General features: G+C 39.1%; 1 protein-coding gene across 1 annotated transcript; it reads right to left on the bottom strand.

Moving 5' to 3' along the window:
• Window positions 1-1,772: 1,772 nt before the first annotated feature.
• On the bottom strand, window positions 1,773-23,997 carry LOC102570121 (arylsulfatase D-like). Its single transcript, XM_006274593.4, has 10 exons — window positions 23,864-23,997; window positions 18,311-18,460; window positions 16,846-16,967; window positions 15,508-15,630; window positions 9,547-9,970; window positions 7,023-7,159; window positions 6,661-6,795; window positions 4,430-4,592; window positions 3,342-3,463; window positions 1,773-2,881 (listed from the first exon to the last, which is right to left on the bottom strand). Exons 1-10 carry the CDS (start codon window positions 23,941-23,943, stop codon window positions 2,511-2,513), a joined length of 1,827 nt encoding a protein of 608 aa, XP_006274655.2. The 5' UTR covers window positions 23,944-23,997; the 3' UTR covers window positions 1,773-2,510.
• Between the last annotated feature and the right edge of the window lie 874 nt (window positions 23,998-24,871).

Below are 24,871 nucleotides of genomic sequence, written 5' to 3'. Positions count from 1 at the left end.
CTCCTAAATGCAACATTTGGGGTTGGGCAGTAGCTTGCAAAACCTCCCAGGTTAGAAGTATTTTTTTTTGAGAACTATGCCACATTTTAAGGAAGAAGGCAGATTGTGTTTTCCAAAGATGATACTAATAATCTCTGGGAGCAGTGAGTTGGAGAGACTTTTATCAATCAAAATGAGGATAAATTAGAATCTGATTTCTGTCATTGTTTCTGCAATTATTCCAGTGCTCCTAACTTAAATCACTGATAACAATATGGAGTATTGTCATAGCTGTGAAGCTCCAGAAAATCTAGGAGAGTTAAGGGGTGATATTTTGTGGTGATACTTTTTATTGGACCAACTACATAGTTGGGAGAGGAGGTGTACAAAAAGGACACTTTGTGCCTGAAAGCTTGTCTAATATCTCTCTCAGCTATACAGTTGGTCCAATAAAATATATCACTAAACAAACAAACAAACAAACATCTTGGTTAAAGCCACTGCTGTTGGTGTGTCTTAGGAAAAATTCTCAAGCACCAGTAGTGAATATTTAATTTAGAAGATACATTTTTTTCTAAAAATATGTCATGCTTTATTTACCATTTACCTACCTCATTCCTTCTAAGAAAAAAGTTCTAATTTGACATGGGTTTTGCAGAGGCAGGCTTTCATCCAGGATATTCAATCAGTCATTGCAACCTTGTAGTGGTATGCTGACTTGAACTCCACTTGAAATGATTTTTTTTTTTTTTTTGCCCTTCAAGCCTGCAGTGTTTTGTTTTTTTATAATCTGATCGATTAGAGCCATGTGTGCCTATTCTCGCCTCTAACCTTGTAGGAGTTACTAAATTTAGACAATCTTATGCCAACAGGTGGTGTTGAATTTCAGTTCACTGCTTTCTTTATGCCATCTTTCCTTTCTTTGCTCCCTTCATACTCCTGTCTTCTAAAACAAAGTTGTTTTTTTTTCATCTGACAAGTAATCAGTGAGGGAACATAAAATGAATACAACAGTGAAGAAGAAAACTGAACACTTGAATGTCAAAAAGATGAGAAAGGGCATGCACTCATTGTTTTTCATTTGATATTTTGGAGAAAATAAGAAAAATATCTTCCTAGTTCTATACAATTTTGCTAAATGTCATTTCTGTTAATCAATGCAGTGATAGTACTCAGGTAAGTAACTGCTTGCAGGACTACTCTCAGACTGTCCTATAACTATGTGTGTGCATGCCTCCCCCCCCCCACACACACACATCATTTCCTATTTCTCACTTTCGAAATTGCAAATTCTTCCTCAATTTAGGTATTCCAGCTTTAATAAATTCTAGCTGTACTACATATTCTGTAGTGAAAGAAATAGTTTAAAGATGCTCCCGAACTAAGGAGGACTGAGGAACTTGGTAAGTGGGAGATGGTCCCTCAGTTAAGTATCTGATTTCCTAGAAAGAAGACAAAGGACCTACAGAGGTTGCTTACCATCTTACAATAAAGTTCACTGTTAGTTCTTCTCATGCATTATATGCCTGTGTTTTTTTCTGAACCTTGTGATCACTATACGTGCAGCATGCCAAATTTGTCCCTGGTGAATTTGAATGTAGTTACAACCATGGAAGACTTTGATCCCAGTAAAGTAGTCATGACTGGGAGACCCTTAATATACAAATATAATAACTTATAACAGTAAATTAAATAAATTGCTATCAATGTTCTTTTATTTTTCAGTATTAAAGTGATAAATCCCCCCATGATCATTGTAGTTCTTTAGTCAAGTTGACTACAAACATGCCAAGTAAGTTTATCGGAGAGATTTTTATTGGTGCCGTTGACTAAAATGGTCAATTACAAAGCAAAACTATAACAGGACCCCTTTCTCAGTAATAAAACAGGGTTCTTCTTTTAGTAATGATTGTACAACTGAAAAAAAAATTACAAAGCCATATTGTGCTTTACATAGCTTAAGATCATTTACTTTGCTCTTGTTCCATTAAAGCTGCAGTTTGTTCAAAAAGTGTTGAAAAATTGCAGAATGCCTTTGGTAAACCACTTTATCTCTCTGTCCATCTGCCTTTTATGTATGCATATCTACAGCTGTATAAACATAGCCAAACATAAACATTGAATGAATTATGCCTCTTGTAGGCCATGGTGATCTGGGAAAAGGAAGCAGCTGTAATCCTGAAACCAATATATTTGGATGCACTATGGCCAATTTTCTATTGGAAATGTATGCCTAAAGTTAGGCTTCAAAATTCGTATTTAGGAACTCAGTCTCTGCAGGTTCTTTTTCACATAGAAAGTGCTTTCCACAGTACATTTACTAGTGGGAGAGGGAGAAGTGGGAAGAGCTAAGGCCCAGTCTTTGGCTTCTAGTTACTAAATTCCTTAGGGAGAAGAAAGAGGGAGGAGGGGGTAGAGATGGCTATTTTAGGTATAATTTGGCCCAAGATGACATGCTATTCAGAAATGATGTTATTAAAGGCTGGCTGTAGCAAAGCATTTGCTGTTACAGGATTTTTGTCAACTGCAACTCACTTTGAGTCATGTGCACTGTCACCTTCTTTATCACACCAACAGAAAGGGAATGTCCCACAACAGGGCTGCAGCCAAGGTTTCCATATAATGTTGTATAAAGAGAGCTGTTGAGGGACTGGAGTCAGTGTCCTGCGGTGCTCTGTTACTGCTTTTTCTATTCTACTCATTATTGTGTCAAATAGGGGTTCAGTGCCAGGTGAGAGAGGATTGGTCTCTGAAGGGTCTTGTGAGAGATCAAATAGCAGAGGAGGGTCATGGTGGGTTACACCTTCTCCAAAACATGGGCAAATTCCTCTTCCATAACAAGCTCCAGCACCTTCTGGGTGGAATTTTGGGGTCACATAGTGAGCTTTCCATAGTATGCCGCCTGGAAAGAAAAAACCCATATAGAATGACTAGAAGAGGGTATAAAATGGCAGAACAATTTTTAAGAGAAGCCCCCCAAAATGCAGACAAAACCACCTACCATGAAAAATATAAGTTTTACAGACTTTTAACCCTTTTATACATGACACAGATTTTGAAGACAATAGATAATTTAGATATGAAAAATGTGAATGCAGGATAGTACAGTCTTTGTTTTCACTAAACTACCTATAATACATTTTCTCTACATAGCTTGTAAATACTTTTGTGCCATAAGGCTTCTCCATTTGAGCATCAGTCAATACCTAGACAGCAGATTTTGGACTGTGTGTGAAAAATATTACAGGAAACATCTATCAAATTGATGATGCTATTGCATACTGTACAAATGCTGCTGTAGTTACAAAGAGGAAACATATGCTAGAGTTTGCATCCATCCTGGAAAGAGTATTTATACTTACTGTCTTTTTGGTGCCACCGCACTGCATGTAAGTATGACCCACAGTAGTGAAATATGAACTGATGCTCTGACTGGTGAACTCTCCCTTGCAGTAAAGGCATCAAGTTGTGGCCATCAATTACCCTAAGTGATGAAAAAAAGTAGAATAAAAGATAAGCTGTGCAGCAATTAATTTTGTATTTATTATGTTTTGTGTATTTGAGAACTCTTAGGGCTAACTCTCACTAGATTTAGAATTTGTTTATACATTTATCTGGCCATTTGGGATGCTGTTAGGAAATAAATACATTTAAAATCCCTTTTAAATAAAATGCTATTAAAAGAGAGAGAGAGAGAGAATCAGGTTCATCCCTTTTAATGGTATGTAAACAATCTGAATTTAGAATTAGTTTTATTGAACTATTAAGGTTCCTAATATTTCCTTCCTTAGAGGTCTTTCATAGGCGGCATACTGTGACCCTCTGTGATAGTTTACCTTACACCTGAGCACAGCAGAAGTTCAGAGCATCAAAGCTCACATATGGCACACTATGGCTAGGGGCAGAAATTACACATAAACCAGTACAAGTGATTGGAAACTGGTTCAAATCTGTAACACAACAGAAGTTCAGTGCATATAAACCACTTTCAAAATGGCCAAAACTGGTTTAAGATACACCTGAATGGATGTAGCATCGGCCTTAACTGATTTAGACTTAAATGGGTTTATTGAACTTCTGTCCCAGATCCCATCCAGATTCAAGTTAACTCACCATCCCCCAGCATCCCAGAATGCTTTGCATCTCCCCCACAAATTCCCCCTCACAGGCTGGGCAAGCTAGTTTTGGCTCAAGCTGTCTACGCCAGCCAAGGAGGGAGGTGTGTTCTAGCGCCCCCCCAGCTTCTGGCCTGGGCCACTGCAGGCATGTGGCTGCATTTCCAGAATCACAAGTGAATGTCTATTCACTTGCTTATTGGTTAAATCCATGCATTTTAGACTGTAAAGACTGAAGCAATTCAGCCTCTGGCTTTTTCACTGTCTGTACTTAGCCTATGAAGTAAAATAGAGCAAAAATCTAGGAAGTGACACTGTCATCATGTTTACTATACCTGTCCTGGGGCACTGTTCCTCCACCCAGGTAAGCAACTGTGGGGTAAATGTCCATAAGGCTTGTAGGTTCATCAATAACTGTCTCAGCAGGTAAAACTCCTGGCCATCTACATACACCTGGCACACGGATCCCTCCTTCCCAGCCTCCCATGCCTTTCCCACCTGGAGAAGTAACACATGACAATTATGAATCTTTCTAGAAGTTATCCGTATAATTTGTTGTATATGAAGTTACAGACAGATGGCAGTAACACATTGCTCATCTCTAAGGCTTAATATTTCATGGTTACATTTTAATTCCACACATTTCAGAGCTCAGAGCACACAACAGAACACAGAAGAAAAAATCCAGCCATGAAATTAGGAACATGTATATCATTAAGATCTGCTGGATTTTATGTTTTGGCAATGGAAGGAGTAGAAAAATAAACAACTTTAAAGTATATTCTATTCATCAGTAAGATTTTTTTTCCTTTTTCTTCACATGGCATACTGTGCGCTATCTGGTAGCTTTTTTAGGATTAAGGGTGATGAAATTCTTTACTAAATAACTTCATTGCACAACAGACATGGAAGGGGCAGGGATGCTCAAGTCTAAAGAATATATTAAATATTTCTAAATGTTAAGCTGTAAAAGTTTCATTCCTCATTTTAATTCATAGTTGAATACAGATAGGTTGTATTTGGTTATAAGAGAAAAATGAGATATGGACACACACTTTTGAAATCATAGGAGCCTATATCCTAAGTGCCCATTTCAGTTTTAAAAATGAGATTGAAGTTCCAGACTTTGGTGGTTTTGAAATAATTATCCTACACAATTCAAGACCATAACAAATGCTTGGAATATTACAGTAGTGGAAGAGTGGTGGTGATAGCCATGATGGTCTAGAAATTACATCAGAGGCAAGGATTTCTTAGGGGATATCTTTTATTGGACCAACTATGTAGAAGTAGGTTAGGTGAAGATTTTTTTCAGTTTTTCTGAAGTTCTCCTGCATATTTGTGTTGCATATATGTAACTGTGTGTGTTAGCTAGAGGGTTGCAGATGATGTGTTCCCTTGGGATGATGTTATGTTCCTTGTACAGGCTTAAGAGGATGCTACTGTGTAGTCTGGCTTTCTTTAGGTTATGGATTTTCCATTGTAAGTGACAGATTTCAATATCTTCCATGTTACCATAAGGCAACCTTGCCTTTTGAATATTATATAAACTTGTCACATTTCCCTTTCAACCAAATTCATTTTCCAAATATACCTCCCCCCACCCGCTTTCCTTCCTCCAGCACACACAGAGGGACCAGCCAGATACTGATAGAAGAACCTATTTCTCCACATACCAAGCATCTCTCTAACTGTCTAGAGCCAAATAAAAGTGGTTCACTGTGATACAGCTGAACACTCTGAACGTAGTTACTACATTTCCACTTCTTTTAAGCTGCTTATTGTTGTAATCTTGTTTGTGGCTTAAATCTCATGAGGCTCATTAATCAATCCTAAAACTTGGCGAAGAAAGCTACTCTCCATGTAGTAGCATGAATCAAAACCTAGATGCCTATGTAAGAGCCAGAAAGAGTCTCTCTCCCTTCCCTCAGGGCAGGTGGTCTCAGAAGCCATGGACCTAGAATTTGAAATTTTTGCTTGTGGTGGTACATTGTGTAATTACTACATTAAAATAGTGTGGCTGCAAAATTGGAACAAACTCCAGTTTAATAAATGAAAACATTTACAAATGTTATATCTGGCACTGATGCTCTGTAGCTTTTACATGTGCATCTACACATGCACCTTACTGCAGAGCTGACTAATTAGCTCTGAAATAAAGCATCACCATCTACAGGCTTGCCCATATTAGGGGGCAGTTTGTGATCTTCAAGAGATTATACTCTCAAAAGAGAAAGTTTTATTTTTTTTATTCTTCCATGTCATCATCACATTCAACAAAAAAACAGTTAGTAATTAATTTAATATAAATATTTTGCATTTTTATGGCACTTTCTGTATGGATAACAAGAAATGATTTATAGGCTTTAAGTGGGCATCCCTTCTTAGGTAAGTATTATAATTCCATTTTATACAATGGAAAGATAAGGCACAGAGAGATGAAATTTCCAGTCCCAGGTAATATATAATACTTGTATATTGAATCCATGCCATCCTTCCTAGTCAAGCAAAATTACATTTTTATTGCATTTTTCAGATTAAAAGGGTCATACCTTTCCTTTCTTACCTTTATATATGCCATTCCAGCCCCCTAACTGGACTTCTCCTTCTTGTGCCTCCAATTGTCCCCCGTGGTCAGAGGCAAAATAAGTGAAAGTGCTGTTTTTCAGACCTTCCTTATCAATAGCATCAAGAATGTTGCCTTAAAAATTAGGGTAAACAGAAAGACAGACAGTAATGTCTAGTATTAAACAAATTCATGCAAAGTTTAAGCCCATTAATTAAAATGGCTAAAGGATAAATAATGAATCCTCTTCCTCCTAGCAGAAATATACCTTTCTACTATTTTAAACACTTAGCATTAGTTTTCTATGGCTAAAATCCAATGCTACCTGTTTAAAGGGAGTCTCTTCCACAAAGAGCACTTACCTACCATCCAGTCCATTTCTTCTACATTATCTCCATATATGCCATGTCTGCTTTTCCCAAGAAATTTCTCTGTGGTGTAAAGGGGGGTGTGCACGTGTAAAAAGGAAACGAAGAGGAGGAATGGTCCATGCTTGTTTCTTTAAGAATTAAACAATTATTTATTTCTTGTGCATCTGGAAAATTTTAGAGCCATTTATATTCATATATGCAAACACTTACTTTCTGTCTAGGACCACAATGACACCACCAATGTCATCTTAGCCCATGCAGGGCAACATTTCTCTTAGTGTCCACACCAGATAACATTAATTACACTAGGGATAGCATACTTTGCAAAGGGAACTTGTTCTTCAGAGGCTTACAATAATTCCTAGGTAACATCATCTCAGATCTAATTTTGTGCCTTACCTCTTTGAGATTTAAGGATTTTCAGTACTTATATCAAAGAGAAAATAAAGACCTGGAAAGCTGTAAGCTGAATAAGGAAATGAGAGGGACACACGATATACTGTAACTAGGCCGAAGGAAATCTCATTGTTTGAAGGTCATCATTATATATTATTTATCAAGGAGTGTACAATTTTCACCTGGGTAGATAGGGAGCCATAATCTCAGTCTCAAAAGTGTAGGCATTTGAAACGTTTTTTAACAAAGATCTTCCAAATTTTTACAAAGATCTTACAAAGATATATATAAATAGATACTACTATTTACAAAAGTGCTTCTATGAATCAGGTTCCTAACTTCATTCCCTTCACTGAAGGGAAATGAGACCCAGATTTGGAAGGTGATCCCTGGTTTCCAGACCTTGCTGGCAGGTTTATTTCTTCTCTTGTAAAACAATGACCAATTCATGTAAAATTCATGTCGGACCAGAACCTAAGGCCAGCCTCCCTAGCCTCTGGCCTACAGACTCACACTCCCTTGTGCTTCTGCTACTGTCTAAATCATTTTCCCTGGCACATACAGAACTGTACAGTTATCTAAGTGCTTCATGGGGGTTTTGTTTCCCCATGGGCACTCAGGTGGATGAGCCATCAAAGGAGATAGAATAGTACATGTGGTGGGCTAATTGATAGATACCATATGGTTAATTAGAGCATGTTTCCATGCAGAATAATGATGTCTAGGTGGGAATAGGAATACTAGTCAGAGACTGAGATAGAGCAGCCATGCAACTGCTGGCTGGAACATAAAACAAGAACAGCTGGAAGAGAAATGTGGTATTTGACCAGAGAGAAGCCTGTTTGTTACAACATGGCAGGAGAGGCTGGGTAGACAGAGTTTATATGTCTATAAGCAAAAGGAGGGAATGTAGGCCCAGTAACAATGGAAGTGGGAGGTATGGAAACATAAAAAGCATCCTGTAAAGAGAAAGTGAAGGACAAAGAGCATGGGCAATAGACTGTTTGGACTGTAGTGTTTGCCGCAATCCCATATCACAATAGTATCACTTAGACTGCCAGAGACAGTCTAAGCTGCCATGCTGCAGTCTATTACAAATTGTCCATAAAAATCTTACTATTGTGCATTATATAGGATAGGGTTTTCAGTACTATTGAGGGGTATGCCTATAACACTTCCACGGAGCTCTTCAAAATGCTGCTGAGATGCATGGCTCCATCTAACCCCTACTCCTCTGCACACATATGTACACAGGAAATGAAAAGGAGGAATGGCCTATGCTTGTTTTTGTAAAGAATTAAAGTTATTTAATTATTGTGCAGTTGGAAAATTTGAGAAACCTGGAAATGAGGCAATAAAGCCACCCTCAGGGTGTCCCCTGATATCACTCCCAAGCTCTCTGTATATGGTACGCTTGGCATGATGGTCAGGTATCTGGTGTGCTTGACAAGATGTTCTCCAGGCCAACACTGAGTCATTTCCAGGGTTGGCAGATATAGAGCAGAAGTAAGTAGTTGGAGGGGCACCCTCAGAAGTGCTTGTAAGGGGCACCCTGAGAAGCATTGCCCAAGTAGTGTAGACATACCGTCAGTAACTTAGGAACACACCTCCCATTGAAAAACCTTTCCATTTAGGTTACATGTATATCCAGTGTCAGCTCAACTCTTCAGTGACCTGCATCTCACACAATCCCACAGACTTTGGCTGGGATGATATAGTTGGGAATGGTCCTGCTTTGAGCGGGGGATTAGACTAGATCACCTCCTGAGATCCCTTCCAACCTTAATTTCCTATGATTCTATGAAGAGATATATTTAGTTTAGAGCTTGTCTGATATCTTTGGGGCATATACTTCACTGTTTTCTTCAAATAATTAAACTTGAAAACTAGCTCATGGCATATACATCACCTGGTTAAACCCTCTCATTTGAAAAGCTCCAGTAGTTCATATTACAGGATTATTTAAATCAAATCTGTATGCAGATATCGTTTTTGTATGGCTCAAAAATATTTGAGAATAGTTGTCTAGAAACAGCCACTGTTTTTTTTGCAGAAATCTAAGCCTATTTCAAGCTCTTATTTATTTCTTCTTTTTAAGGGAAAAACAAAGTTCAGTTACCTTTCAATAAATGAAACTGCTTCCTTCAGCATGAGAGAAGCTGTTCTTTCCAACTTCATTGGTTGTTCAGTAATGTCATAGTTCCTCATCAGGATACAGTTCCAATATTGGACAAAGCCATAACTTGAGAACCAGAGTGTGAAAAAAAGAAAACCAGCTAAGGCCATGCAGGTGACTATTTTCCAGCTGGTGGAGAACAAGCCAACAATTTTTCCAGTGATAACAGTGAGCACAGCAAGGGCAATTACCTGAGTATAAAACCAGAGCTTGGCCTGAAGAGCTGCATCTAGCTCTGGAAGTTTGTTTTTCTGACAGTTATTTAGAAGAGTAAATGGCATGCCATAAAAGTAGTCAAATCCATGGTTTAAAGGATGGTGACAGTAATCATTGAGGGATTCACAGTTCACACCCTGATGCCACTTCCCTAAAATTTAAAAAACATGAATTATTAACATATAAGGCAGCTATTTTAAATGAAAAACATTGTGTTTTTTTTCTCCAACACTTACTGCTTTGGCCTCTTCCCTTCCAGTGTATGCCTATCCCAGTCCTGTCTTTTCTTCAACTTGGGTCCCTGTCTCATTCTCCTCATCTAACTATTTCCTCAGCTTAGGCTTCCCATCCCAGTCTTCTTCCACAGCATACTCTACCCCTCTGAACTTCATCTCGCAGTTCCAAACTTCTTTAAACAAAATTATGTATTTTCCTTAGTGGTTTTCTCAGAAATGGCCACTCCATTTTGGCTGCTTTTTTTTCAAATATTTAATCAGGCATAGCTTGCTGCTGAAGTTCATTTGTAGAATCCTTATCTGCCATATGGGAGACCAAGGTTTGATTCCTGGATGTGCATATAACTACAGCCATTGAGGGCCCCAAACATCTGGACTCATTCTGGCCTTTGGATACTGTCTCAACAGTCTAAAGAGGGGATTGAAGGTCTGGGCAGCCTCCACTACTCCATACTTCTGCCTTGGAGTCAAAGGTCCTGGTGACCTCTTACACATACAAGATGACCTAGAAAGGTTGATGGTTGTCTACTAAAATCAGGTTAAATTAAAAAAGAAGCAGTCAACAATAGCTAATGCTACCAGTCATGTCTACAAAGATGAAAATAGACCAGGTTCTTAGTAAAGGATCTTATGTGCCAGTATTGCTCTTAATTGCAATCAGGAAGTGATTTCATGCGACAATTTTTAATTGCTCTTGAAAAAATATATCCCCATATGCAGGTCTAAAACTCAGAGGCAAAATCAATGGCTTCTTCATGTTATTATTTAGGACTAGATACATGTGATTTATAGAGATGTTATACATAACATTCCACATCTCCAAATTCATTCCAAAACCATTAAGATGATAATATAAGACTCACTATTGCCAAACACATACCAGCATGCAGTCCTGAATATATGTACTTACTATTAATTTTTCTGTTAAGAAACAGTATATTTTTGTTAATAGCAAGAATTATTTAATGACAGCAATAAAAGAAAATGCAGGGCAAATTCAAACCAACATTTTCAATAGTATGGCTTTTATCATGAAACTTCCTGGGCTGTGTTTTGAACAAGGCCACCTACAGAGATAAAAATAGGTTGCTTTAAGTATCCTAATAAAATATCATAGGAACAAGTTAAATAGTCACACCATAAACCTCTGGTTGTTGAGTTTTAACTAAACAATAGTTCACACTGTTAATAGTAAAAAAATCATTTTCAGACAAGAGCAATGTAAAATGGAATACTCAAGATTACAGTAAAATAATCAGTGTTGAGGTAACATATGGTTATGGATGATGTTAAAGATACATACTGTATTTAAATTTGGGTCAGTAATTTATCTTTATCCCATTTAGCTTATTTTTGCTTAAAACATGTCCATTCCTAATCTAACTCTGGCAACTGACAGGACTTCTATAGCAGCCAAAACAGTGAGCTGGAAGTCATAGTAACACAAGGAGTCTAAGAGTGTGAACAAAGAAAGATATTACATCAAGTTAGAAGAGGGTAGAAATGTTTTTTTATTCTGTGCAATTTTTCATGTTCCCACCTCAGCCATGGTTAGGGAAAGCTAAACCATGGTAGTTTTAGCTCCTTATCATTAAAGCGTAAACCACTAGTGTTAGATTATCTTTCACTTCTAGTAAACCACTACTGCAGATTATCTTTCACTTACTGGGTGTATCTACACAAGACATTTACTATGAAGCTGACTAATTAGCAGCTCAGTAAAACATTAGTGTCTACACATGCAGTGCTATTAGTAAACTAATTAAACTCTTCCATAGAACAGTACTGTTAGACACAAGTACTATCCTATGGTAGACTTATTTACTCTGCCGCAATGCAGCTGTAAATGGTGACTGCTGGCTAGCCCTGCACAAGATCACTCTCATGCCCCAGTCAGCACCTCTGCAGCATGTTGAGCCAGGTAGAAGCAGCCCCAGGTTGGCAGGTTGCAATGCAGTTTATTAAGCCTCCCTAGTTGCATGTGTAGAGACATCCTCTGAGGAGTCAACTGCAGACTCAGAATTATGCAGAATAGATGATGCACAATAAGTTCCTGCCCCTTTTGAATTTGATGTACTTTATTTATCTGTCCATACTCTGAAAGTGATTATCATTATTACATGTCAGAACACTATGGCATTTCTTTAAAGAATCTGGACAGATATCTCTCTATAAAAACATTTAATCCATTTTCTAATATCAATCTACAAGTCTTTCAATTTTGAACAGTAGTAGATCATATGAAGACCCATAGCATTGCCTAACAAGAGAACTTTTCATGGTAATCCAAGGGTATCTTGACCCTAACTTTCAGTTGAGAGCTTATGACTGGCCTCAAACCCATGTCTGTTGACCATAAACCCATGTCTGTTGACCATCCATAGCATAAATTCTTATGCTTGATCCCCAGCAGTAGTTCACCCCAAGACTGGATGCTATTCAAAGGATTAGGTATGAGGTCAGTGCTGCGGAAACTTGCTTTCTTGCCCATCCCTCCAGGCAGTGTCACAACCTTTCAAGTTACTGATGGCCTCAAACACAGAAACTTTGCTAGTGACAATCTCACAAAAGGACATAAATATCCCAGAGACTGATTTTTAAAGGACCTGTGCTTCACATAGCATGAGAGAATTTAGATTTGAAAATATGAAGCACAATGTGGATAAGTTTGATGTGGGTTAGAAGTATGAGGTACATGAGGGAAAGATGTTATAGAGTTTGGGTTGATTTAAAATGAGCTCAAGGTCAGTCCTAAATAAATGTAGGCCTTCCCCTAATGTAGGGACATAGGCAGCTTATAGACAAAAAAAATAGAGTGCTTTACTTAAACTTGGTGAGTCTCTGTGCTGAGCTGAGTGCATGTCCAGAAGAGGCATTGTGTTAGTTGACTGGCTTGCCCAACATTTGTATAGATTGAGAGCTTCAGTGGGGTTTTTTTGGCACTTTTATCTAATAGCTGATTTGGTACAATTACTAATGAGCAGAGGCCAAACTGCATGAACACAAGTGAGACAAAAGAAAAACCCAGTCAAAGAATCATCATTGAAATGTTTCATTAATGACCATGCAAGTTCCACTGAAACATGTACTTCTCAAAACATTAACATAATTTCAGACATTGGTGGAAGTGTGAATCTGTTGGAAATAAAGCAATGCTGACTGCATCTATGAATATTGCACATAGGCATAGATACTGGAATGTTTTTGGTAAGAAGGGTGAAAGGAAAAGCAAGAAGAAAGGGAAGCAGAATGAATCACTGTTTTTCCTCTACAGTTACCTGAGATTTACATGAAAGGACCCATGTACATCTGAGATCAAAAGCAACAGCAGCTTGAAGAGATAGAGGACTAGTAAATTGTTTGGATAGCAATTTTTGGACTGGACTGACACACCAGTCCACTGAATGTCTAAAGAAAATAGGCCTGCCTAAGTTACAATCTATATTGCTAAGATTTAAGTAAGTGCATGTAGACTGTTTTAAAAATATTCTAATGAAAAGACAAAATAGTCTCTATTCTGGAAGATTTGCCCACAAACACGGTTTATTGGTTCCATGTAATTTTATTTGGCATTTCTTCTTGTCTCTCATATACTCATATTCATTATTTGCTTTACTATAGTATATATGTAAATACATAAAATCTGGGATTTTTCAACACATTTCTTCCTCCTCAGAATATATGAACCAGTACGTAATGAAACGCCTACTTTTCCAACTGAGTATCACTAGGGGGTGAGAGGCCCAGTACTAATAATTTGACTTGCATGTTTTAGCATCAAACTTTTAGGCTCAAACCCATAACAGTATTTAGAAAGGCTGTGCGAAGCTTTGGGTGCTGATTCGATTCAGAGGAGATTCGGCCCAATTTGGTAGCCAAATCTCTGAATCCGCATCAAATTGGGAGATCAACAAAAAGGTCCAAATCAATTCAAAGCTCTCCAAATTGATTTGGAAAAGATTCAGAGAGCTTTGGAGATTTGGGCAGTCCCCACTCGCTGCCACAGGGAGCTTGACCTGGACACCATGCGGGTAAGTAGGAGGTGGGGAGGGGGTGCTGGAGGAGGGGGAAGGGGACTATGGGGGGACCCCCTCCAGGCCCCATCCCCGCTGCCCCCCACTGCCCTGCACTGTGTGTGGGGCTCTGCCACAAGCCCCCATCTCCTGCCCGCTCTCCCAGCCCCCCTGCTCACCCATGGCTGCCCTGCCCAGCCCCAGCTCCTGGTTCTTTAAAAAAAAATTCCCCGCACTCATGACCTGCTGCACCAGCCATCAGGGCTTCTGGGGGTTTGTGGCAGAGCCCCCCATGCAGCACAGGGCAGTGGGTTGTAGTGCAGATCCCCCCGCCCCTGCATGGCAGGAACTGGTGAATGCGGGGCTTTTTTTCCCATTTTTTTTTTTAAGAGCCGATGCTGGGGATGAGTGGGGCAGTTATTGACTGTGCTGGGAGAGCGGCTGGGTGGTGGGGCCTATTCTATTTGGAGATTTAGCCGATTCGGCGGCGGCTGAATCTCCGAATCAGATTCAGCTGAATCGATTCGGGACAATGATTTGAATCACCGGATTGAATCACTGTCCCCCAAATTGGCCATATCTGAATCTGAAATGAATATTAGTCACTTTGCACAGGCCTAGTATTTAGGTGCCCAACTTCTAGTGCCATGGTTCTCAACCTTTTTAGGCTCAAGGCACCTCATTTCTCGACTATGGAAAAATAATAGAACAATTCTTCTGTTGCAAAGAGCTCATACCACAACAGGTCAAAGTGTTTTAGATGCTATAGATTCCTATTTGAAATCTTTGGGCTTATCTTTTGAATTATGTGTGTGTGTTTGCACACCTAAGATTGCTAATATTGTGTGGCAATAGGATCTCCTGGTACCCAAGGGTTCTGTATTACCCTGATTGAGAATCACTGTTCTAGTGAAATCAAGGGGACATTGGGTAGGTAGGAGTTAGATATGAATTTACATTTTCAAAGTGTTTTATACATGTTACTAAATAACCCTGAAATAGAACAAGCTGTTTCTGAAAACAGCTGGGCCCTCTGACCAAACAAAATGTTATATTAGCCAGTCAGATACCACCTACTTTCAGTTAATAGGTTCCTTTGGGCTAATTTCTAGTTGCCCTTGCCCTGTGAAGTTAAATTCAATAATTAAAGCCATTCATTTTGTTGGATGTACATTTATACATAAAAGGGAGCATTGAAAGAGATCTGTTATAAGTTTGGAAAGGCTCCCAGGATGAATACAATGCTCATATGTTCCAATTATAGTACTCATGCCACCTCATGGACCTTTTTTAAAATGTATAATCTGTTTGGTGGTATGCTTACATTATCAAGTAACAAAAACACAAGCCTCAGTGGCCCATAGTTTTTACTATATACAGGTACTGTGACTAGAACATTTATGGCAGAAACCCTCCCGATACGAAATGTTTCAACCTACCTATAAGTCCTGTGGTGTAACCTTGCTTTTGCAACAGCTTGGCAAAAGTGGTTTCATTCACAGGGAGTCCTCCTGAGCCAGCATTCCACTGAAGAGCTCGATACCTATTATCCGAAGCCATGCCTGCAGGATATGATACAATAAACTTAGTTATTTTTTTACTTGCTTTCCACCCCCTTTTTTTCATAAAGCTCCTTTCCTTTGAAGCCAATGGGACCATTCACAGTTGTAAAATTAAGCATGCAAATAAGCAGAATCAAGATCCAAAAATAAAAGCTAATACATTAACGTTTATTGGAGCAGGGTAGGAATTTGCATTGTATATTGCAACATGTATATTGCATGAGAGAGTTAAGGAGTTTTATGTGAGAGAGAAACCAGATTGGCACCACTTTCAGCATCAGACAAAGAGAATGGCCAAGAAATTACAGTGTTAATCTGGGTTTGTAAATCCTGGATTTAATTCCCTGTCCTATCACAGACTTCTGTATACTTACAAAAGCCACCTTATCTCATGGTGTTTTAGTTTCCCAATGGTAAAATGGGGATAACAGCATTTATTTACATTGGGGTTGAGGACAATTTTATTAAAGATTTTGAGACATTCTGATGTTATAATACTGGGAACATATATTTTAGATATTTAATATATCTAAAATATGGTACGTGGCCCTCATATATTTTAAAATCAATATTGGGTATCTAAAATAGATATATAACAGATTTTTTGTCTAAAACTCTTTAATTCTTCATAAAAGTTAGTTAAGCCTCAGAAGCCTGGCCCCTTCTGGTTTACACTGTGTTATGCAAGAAGAGATAAATGTAGAATCCGACAGACTGTAACTTGTGCCAGAGCTATCCTGAAACACTTTGTTCTGGCATTCAGAGGAAACTTCTTCAAATGTAGTTCTGCAGCCAAGAGGCAAATAAGAGTGTATCTGGATGTACCCATGCAAAAACAGCAGCAGCATGGCAAATTCCTTTAAAGAGATTGGCAGGATCTCAAAAATCAATTAGCCATCAGCAATGTTTTGAAAAGCTACAACATTTTGTCCTCTCTATAGCATGAAGTTATCATAGTGAGAAGCCACATTTAGCCACATCTGATAACAGCCCTTTGTTTCTGTGCAACCTGTTGACCTAAAATAGACTAATTTCTTGTTTCTCTTACAACTTTGTGACTTTCATGTAGCAAACATATTACGACGATGTGTCAATCAGCAGCTGAAAATAGAGTAAAATAGAGTAAAATAATAGAATGTTCAAAATTGGCAATCAGATTATTAATTTCTTATTAGACTCTTTTCATGGCATTGTATCACTGCATATGTGCCCAACCATATCTGATGGGGTATCTTCCAGTCAGGAAGGCTGCTCTGCTTGGGGTACAAAGAGGAGCTGCAGCAATATGCTGAGTGAGTTTTATTCCTTCCTTTGCAAGACGGTCAATATTTGGTGTCCTAAAAAAAACAGAGACATGTTAAAGCAGTGGGGTAGCAAGCTGAGGGATGAACTTGAAACAAACTTGAAACAAACATAAAACGTTTTAAAAGAAATTGAAGCATACTGGTAAGTGAGACAAGTAAGTCTTTCAGATGGTATCCCTGAGAGCATTCCTGTTTCATCAGGTTTATGACAGGTAATGTGTTTCTTTCAAAAGGTGAACAGACTTTAATGGCTGGAGAATTAAGGCTGGAGAAATTCATCCTTGAAGGAAAATATTGTTTGTAGTGGGAACTCTACATCAGGCCACTGGCTTCAAATATTATGTGATCTGCAAACATGAAACTCCTGAAGTAACATGTTTAAGGAGAATATAAAAAAGATCTGATTTCTCAGTCTAAGATTTGCAAAGATGACCTTTAGCAACTATTTTACATCCTGGCATTTCATAATTTATTGACCTCAAACCTTTTCTCTGGTGCCTGGAACTCTATGCTAGGAATGCATCCCATCTATTGTAGCATATAAGAATATATTTACATGGTAATACATACTAACTCTCCCTGGACACCTGTATGTAGAAGCAATAGAAAGAAAACTGGCCTCCCAGCTCCTCCTGTCTTCACCATCAGGTGGGTTCTGAATAACTGTAGTGTTCCTCCCTGTGACCCCAGCACAATCACATCAAGCAAAAGCCTCAAAGAATGACTGCTAAAGGGCTCTGTTCTCCCAAGAGGAGGAAGGGAACTGAATAGTATCTACAGGTTCTTAAGATGTACTCCAAATACTCTTCTGCTCCAGGACAAGTCTCAGAGATTTTCTTCCTGGAGTGGCAAAGTATATGTGCGCCATGCCTCAGCAGTACATAGTCAGTGCTAACATACATGATCCAGGTCAGAGACGCATCATGTGGCTGGAAGGAAGGAGAAAGAGAATAAATAAGGGACAGAGGAAAAGTGTAGTGTGGAAAGCGTGGGGCCTGCACATAGATACAAATAGATGAAGAGTAAGATATATTTAAAGAGTTATGCAAGGGCTAGAGCATAATTATAAGGCAAGTAGTTGGAGAATTAATATATATTAAAACTTAGAAAATGGCAAGAATAATATTAGATCAGATTTTGCTTCCTTTCCCTGTTTCTCTTTATCTTGTTTATTTCAGTAAGTCCACACATATCTGTGCTCAGTTGTATCTGTGAATAGCTCCGCAGACTTTAAGGAAGATATGTATATATGAACTGAAGTGGTCTTGGACTGCTATTGAGGCAGAAGCCCTTCTTATTTTATGCTTTTTTAAAAGAAACAAATTAAAAGCTTAGTTCAATTACATAGACACATATAGTACTGAGAGAACTTTTACCTTATAGTATGGTTGCCATAGCAACCTATGTCACCAATGCCCAGGTCATCTGCCATTAGTAGCAGTATATTTGGCTTAGACTCCATAGCTGCACTCATTCCACACGTCTGTAGAAATAAACCGAAAGCCAGCAGAGTGGCTAGATAGCTCCTGAAACACAATAGAAGGGCTGTTTAAATCGATGACCTCTGGTATTGTGCACAGGGAAAATAAGATGATTCAAGACTTGACACCACTCAGGATGCAACTCAGCCCCTGAACTCTCCAAAGCCCTAGCTGGGCAACAGATCAGGGAAACTAAATGTGAGATGTGAAGCAGTTACCTGCACAAGCATGTTCTTGGAACAGAAGGCAAGAAGGTCTATTGCTTTTTGAATGCTTTTCACCCCTTTTTTTTCTACCCACTCGCCATGTCTACATGAGATGCTGACTGCACAGTCATTATTGCGCTGTCACTTAGAACTTGTTTATACAAGTGCTTGTAAGTGACTGAGCAATAACTGGAGTTATTGCTCAGTAGTTTTGTCAAATGGCTTTTAGGTGATGCTGACTGCGCAGTAGCTCATTAGTACTGCACAGTAGCATCACATCACACTTTGTGCCATGTAATGCTACTGCACAGTAGTAATGAGCTATTGAGCAGTGTCTTGTGTAGATGCAACCACTGACACCCTCACCCCCCAGCCACACTCCTCACAGTCATTGGGCTGAAGTAGCCTTTATAGAGCAAAGCCTTAAGCTGTGTAGAAGGTCTAACTCTAGGGCCTGAGGTGGCAGAGAGAACTGGTATGCTAGCCAGAGAATTTTAGCAATGGGTATATTTAAATATTTTATCCTAAGTGACTCAGGTTTCTAATTCACATATTCAAAATATTTTATCCTAAGTGACTAAGGTTTCTAATTCACATATTCATCGAGTCCGAGGGTCAGACTCGATGATCTATTGAGGTCCCGTCCGACCCTAACATCTATGAATCTATGAAAAAGTAGCTAATGCACTTAGGAGCCTAAAGGTCATTGACAATTAATGGCAATTTGATTTTTGCAAAGGGGAGTTAAGTCACTTAGGTACTTTTGATAATATTACTATTTGGCTAGGGACAGAAATTACACATAAACTAGTATAACTGACTAGAAACTGGTTCAAATCTGTAACAAAACAGGAGTTCAGTGCACATAAACCACTTTTAAAACGGCTGAAACTGGTTTAAGATAAATCTGGATGGATGTAGTATCAGACTTAATTAATTTAGGCTAAATCAGTTTATTGAAATTCTGTCCCTCCAGAATCAAAATTAACTCAGTCTCCCAGCATCCCAAGATGCTTTACACCTCCCCTGCAACCCGCCCCTCCTCCTTGCAGGGTGGGTAGGCTAGCCTTGACCCAAGCTGTCTCCTTCATCCTTCAGCTGAGCATGGAGGTGTGCTCTAGCACCTGCTGTCCCTGCCCCTCCCCCCCCCCCCCCCCCCCCCCCAGTTTCTGGCTTGGGCCAGTACAGGCATGCAGCTGTATTTCTGGAATCAAAAGTGAATGTCTGTTCACTTGCTTATTGGTTCATTCTACACAGCTTAGATTAACATGACAAGATTGAATAGATTCAGCCTTGGGCTTTTTGACTGTCTGTACTTAGCCGTAGTAAATAAGGTTTAGTCAGTTTGGAACAGAATTAAAGATACTGTAAATAACACTAGGTTCTATAAAAAGTGGACTTCAAACTATGTCCTTTTCTGCCATTCTGAGTTGCTAAAATGCATACATATTACCTAACCAGAGTGATAGATGCAGCCATTTTTAGTGACCTACAAACTACTATTCAATTATTTTACTAATTTGTATTGCATGAAGCATATTTGTTTAGAACATGCAGCTTGTAATTGTTGCAAATGTAAATTAAAGCAAAGTCCTGACTCTAAAGCAGGGGTAGCAAACATGCTTGGACCCCTGATCTGGTTCTGGACTGCAGGACTCCTTTTGGGTGGGATTTGGATGCAATGCTGGCCACAGGGTGAGCAGCATCAGTGAACCACAGGGGTAGGGAGTTAATTCAGCCACCCCTCAGCCCCCACTGCCTCCATATATTCCCAATGGGGCTCCATGCCTTGGGTTTTGGCAGAAGGCCCCACCCCCAAATCCCAGACCTCTCTATAAGCCCTGTGAGCCAGACTGCATGGCTCTGTGGGCTAAATCCAGCCTACAGGCTGTTTGTATGACACCTCTGCTGTAGGACAAAGCTACTGCTGCAGTAAAGGATAATGTTACTCATGTAAAAACAGCATCATGTCATGGCCCTGCATGAGAAAATATCCTAAATCTCTTAAACAAGTTTAGAGCCTTTAATTTAAAAGGCTTGATGTCAAGTTATTTATTCCAAAATATATCATCAATTGGAAAGAGTAGTGGTCACCCTCACCAACAAATTTGAAACAAAGACAAAATGAGAAACAATTAAAAAAATATAAAGGCTTAGTCAGCTCCTGAGTATTGGTAAAGACCATGCAGCCACATCAATTGAATTTCTTAAAGTAAACTTTCTGTTCTTATGCCAGACTCTAATAAGAATTTGTGGCAGGGATTTGTGCAGTCATGTGAGATGGTCAGGCCTGAAAGTAACTGTTTTACTTTGGTGCATTACTTATTCTGAAGAAAGGAGAACTCCACACTGACTTTTACGAATTACTAGACAGTGTTATATTTGTGTTAAAACCTCCAGCATTGTGCAAGATTGTGATACAGTTAGAGCTCTGCTCAGTCAGTGATGGTATTGAGGAATACTGGAAAATAACAACACCAAAAGGATTGTAAAAGGTATGCTAACTAGAAGAAGCAAACTCTAGCAACTTCCCACAATATAAAACAAAAAGAAAATAAAGACAGCTTGACTTCATGAAACTCTTTTTATTAACATCCACAAGCACTCTAATTTTGTCATGTTACCAGGTTCTGAATGTCTTTTGAATTTTATTGTTTTTTTTTGTTTGTTTTGTTTTTGTGGTATTAGTAGTAGGGTTTGATAACTCCATTGACTGGCATTAATGTCAAGGACAAATTCCAATTTAAGTAACCAAAGCAACCATTGATTGTGTGTGTCACCTGCAGGTTAAAAAAGATATCCTAAGATGTTGTGCACCATTGCTGAGCACTGTAAAACAACCATGTCCAAATCCTTCCTCAGGTATGGCATAAAGTATGGGACAAGATCTGATTAACCAACACAGTTAAAACTGAACAACTGATGGTGGAGGGGAAATGAGTAAATGGAACATATCCTGCAAAAATATTTTCTTGCTGATTCACCCTGCATCATCATTAATGAGGCAATTGCATACATAGCCAAAGTAAATCCTTCAGAAGAATGAACCTTGTTTTTATTTAAACTCATAAACTCCATTAGATAAGCATCTAATTAAAAACAAAGTGCTCTTTTTCATGTAGACTTTAATAAGAATGCCTGTCTCCAATTACAGGACATCACCACCTAGTGCAATTAAGAAAGCCTTTTTAACTGTTGTTTAATTTAGGGCAGTGGTTGTATCTTGGAAAAAATCCTGCAGGTTCTCATTCCTATGCTAGTTTTACCCCGGGGAGTGAAGGTTAAGTGCTCCATGCAGGATATGACCATTCAGTGTAGTGTCAAAATATTATTTTTAAAAGATGTTTCCCTCCTAGTTGATTCCTGAGAAATTGGCAGGCTGGGCAACTTTACTAATTGTAAACTAGGAAGATCAACATAGGGATTTGTGCAAAAGGGAGGACCATTTGGGGATGGCAAAAAAAGAAAGAAAGAAGAGACTGAAGGAGAGAATATATGTTTTAACATACTGAAATTTCTATTGGAAAAGCACAAAACATGCTGAATTACAGTGTAATTACAGTAAGAACTGAGCCTAGTCAAACAATATGAATTCTGCTACAGACCAATTTATACTAAAGTCATACACTGAGTCAGAAGGCATGCAGACATACAGATTAGGGAATTGTATAATGGGAAGCAGGGATTTTGAATAGAATTTAGTGACCATAATGGACAAACAAGTCATCATGGGCTGCCACTTCAATTCACTGCCAAAAAGAACCAATGGATAAAAAGGGGAGTAGGAGATTAATTTTACTTCTGTAAAATGGTAAGACTGATACTAGTATAGTTGTAATCCTCACAAAACTCTACTTTTCCCTAACTTTATTATTCCTTACTTCCATGCTTCATTTTCACTTTGGTTGATTTTACCTTTTTTAACTACTCAAACAAGAAGGTAAAGATTGGAGACAGTTCAGAAAATAGCCACAAAAATTATTCAAGAATTGGAGAAAATGTCATATACTCTGACAGCTCCATAAAAAAAATAGATTGAAAAGCAATTTGGTCACATTGTATCAATACTTTCAGGAAAAAAAAAATACTAGGTACTAAGAAACAATTATTCTGAAGAAAAAAATTACCAAACACCACTAAAGGCTGGAAGCTGAAGTCAGACAATTTCAAACTAGGAATAAAACACATTTTACCATTGAGGGCAGCTAACCACTAGTGCAACTCCCCAGAGAAGTGGTGGATTGCCTATTACTTGAATACTACAAATCTAAACATTAATCTTTTTACTGAAGAACCCAGAAAGGCATATCAGGCTCAGCTAAATTGCTTGAAAGTAAATTTTATCAGCTTTTGAAGTACATGAGGTCAGGGTTTGAATTATACTTTGACTCTTTGGGGTTGCAAAAAAAACCCGGGCTGCCCATCATGATGTCCTAATAAAATTAAAAACCTCCCCAGGTTATGATTTTCAAATCTTACAGAGGGGCTTTTGTCTCTTATGGGGGGCTCAGCCTCCCTAAGCTCCCCTTTAATTTGACCCCTGCATAAAGTAATACTAGGCGATCAAAATGTGTCTTTAGCCTTAATTTCTCTGATTCAAGCTTCTCTACAAACAAAACTGCAGGATACCAGAAGGGAGGAATAAATAGTGGTAGAAGCAATTCTAATAAATGAGCTACATGGGGGGAAACATTGCCACTTAAGTGTATAGTTCCTAGAGAAGGCATGAAGACCACATGTAATATATGTACAGGGCACATTATGTTCCCAGTCTATTAGAGATAATCCACAGTAAACCCCTCAATACTTCAAGTGAGTGGAATTTATGCCCGGCATCAAATCCAAAACCAGACAAGAGAGCCGAGTTGGAAAATACTGGAGGAAGAAAGGAACTATAGGATAAGAAACCGCTATTCTCTTTTCAGACTCTGCCCACATGTTGTTTTCCACTATTTATCATAGAGTGAGTCAGTCCTTTCACAAATATCCGTTGTGACTAAACAGAGGGCTGGAAAGAAGGGCAGGTGGGAGGTCAAACAGAGATGCAATTTGATTTGAAAGCCAGACAGCCAGCCCAAAAAAGAAAAACAGTTTCTTTTTGTACTAGAGCCTAGTACTTTGAAACAGCTTTCTGCATCAAAACAGAAGGGGGGGAGGGGCTGAAGCCTGTCTGGGAGCCTGTGCAGAAAACAGAAAGAATATACAGTTCTGGCCACTTTCCAGGGAATGTGAAACAACACACCTTCCATATGAAGAGAAGGTTTCCCAATACTTCCCCTTCTCCTTGGTACAAGTGGTATAACACTCCTGGGCGACCCCCATCTCAGAAGCAGATCACTGAAGCTCCCAGCCGGAAGCAGGAAGCCTGAGCAAGGGCTTACAGCCAGGATGAGCGCTCTCAAGGTCCAAGAGGGAGTGAGGGCAAATAAAAATATTTCTTAGAAGTGTAAACTGCTGTAAGGGAATGAGGGAAAATTACTCATGAAGGAAAAAAATAAACTGAAAAATAATTCTGACAGCAGATGCTGTTCTCTTCTTTCTAAATGCATATGTTTGTGTGTGTGTGTGTATGTGTGTGTGTGTGTCTGCGCGTGTGTGTGTGTGTGAGAAAGAGAGAGAGAAGACAAGGAATGAAATTGTTTCTGTGTTCAGCCCCACAGTTTCCTTCTCCCCTTTGTAAGGTGCACTATTAAACAAGCTCCTGAGCACCTTTGAAAATCTGGCCAAAAACAATTCCTCCTATCACTGTTGGCACTGGATTTGGATCCAGCCCCTATACCTTTGTTCTGGGCGAGCACAACCCTCAGACTGACCACAACACCTGCCAGGTGATAGCAGGCTAATTTATTGATACAAAGTGATAACAGAAAAGCAACAATCCAAACAATCTAACAAGTCTATATCTACCAATCCTATGGCTGTCATCAAAGTCAAGGTACATCTGGTCAGGATGCTGACTCCACTCTGAGGCTCTCTTTCTTAGATGTCAGCAGTCTGGAGGTGGGATGCCGAGGCCTACAGTTCCCTTCCAGTGGGGTGCATGAGATGGGCTGCTGGTGTGTGCCCTTTGTCCATGGTGGCCTTGGGGACCCTTCCTGGGGAATGGGGATGGGGATAGGGATGGGGACCTTCTGAGGGAAGAGAAGGAGGGGTAGGAGGGATGGGAAAAAGGGAGTGACCTGGGGTTTTGTAGCTGGTGTCACTTATTGGTCTGTTCCCCCACCCAAACTAGGACCTGGCCCTGCTGTTG

The sequence above is a fragment of the Alligator mississippiensis genome, chromosome 1 (genome assembly GCF_030867095.1).
Source record: "Alligator mississippiensis isolate rAllMis1 chromosome 1, rAllMis1, whole genome shotgun sequence".
In the NCBI taxonomy this organism is placed as follows: Eukaryota; Metazoa; Chordata; order Crocodylia; family Alligatoridae; genus Alligator; species Alligator mississippiensis.
This window is presented reverse-complemented; position numbering and strand designations above follow the sequence as displayed.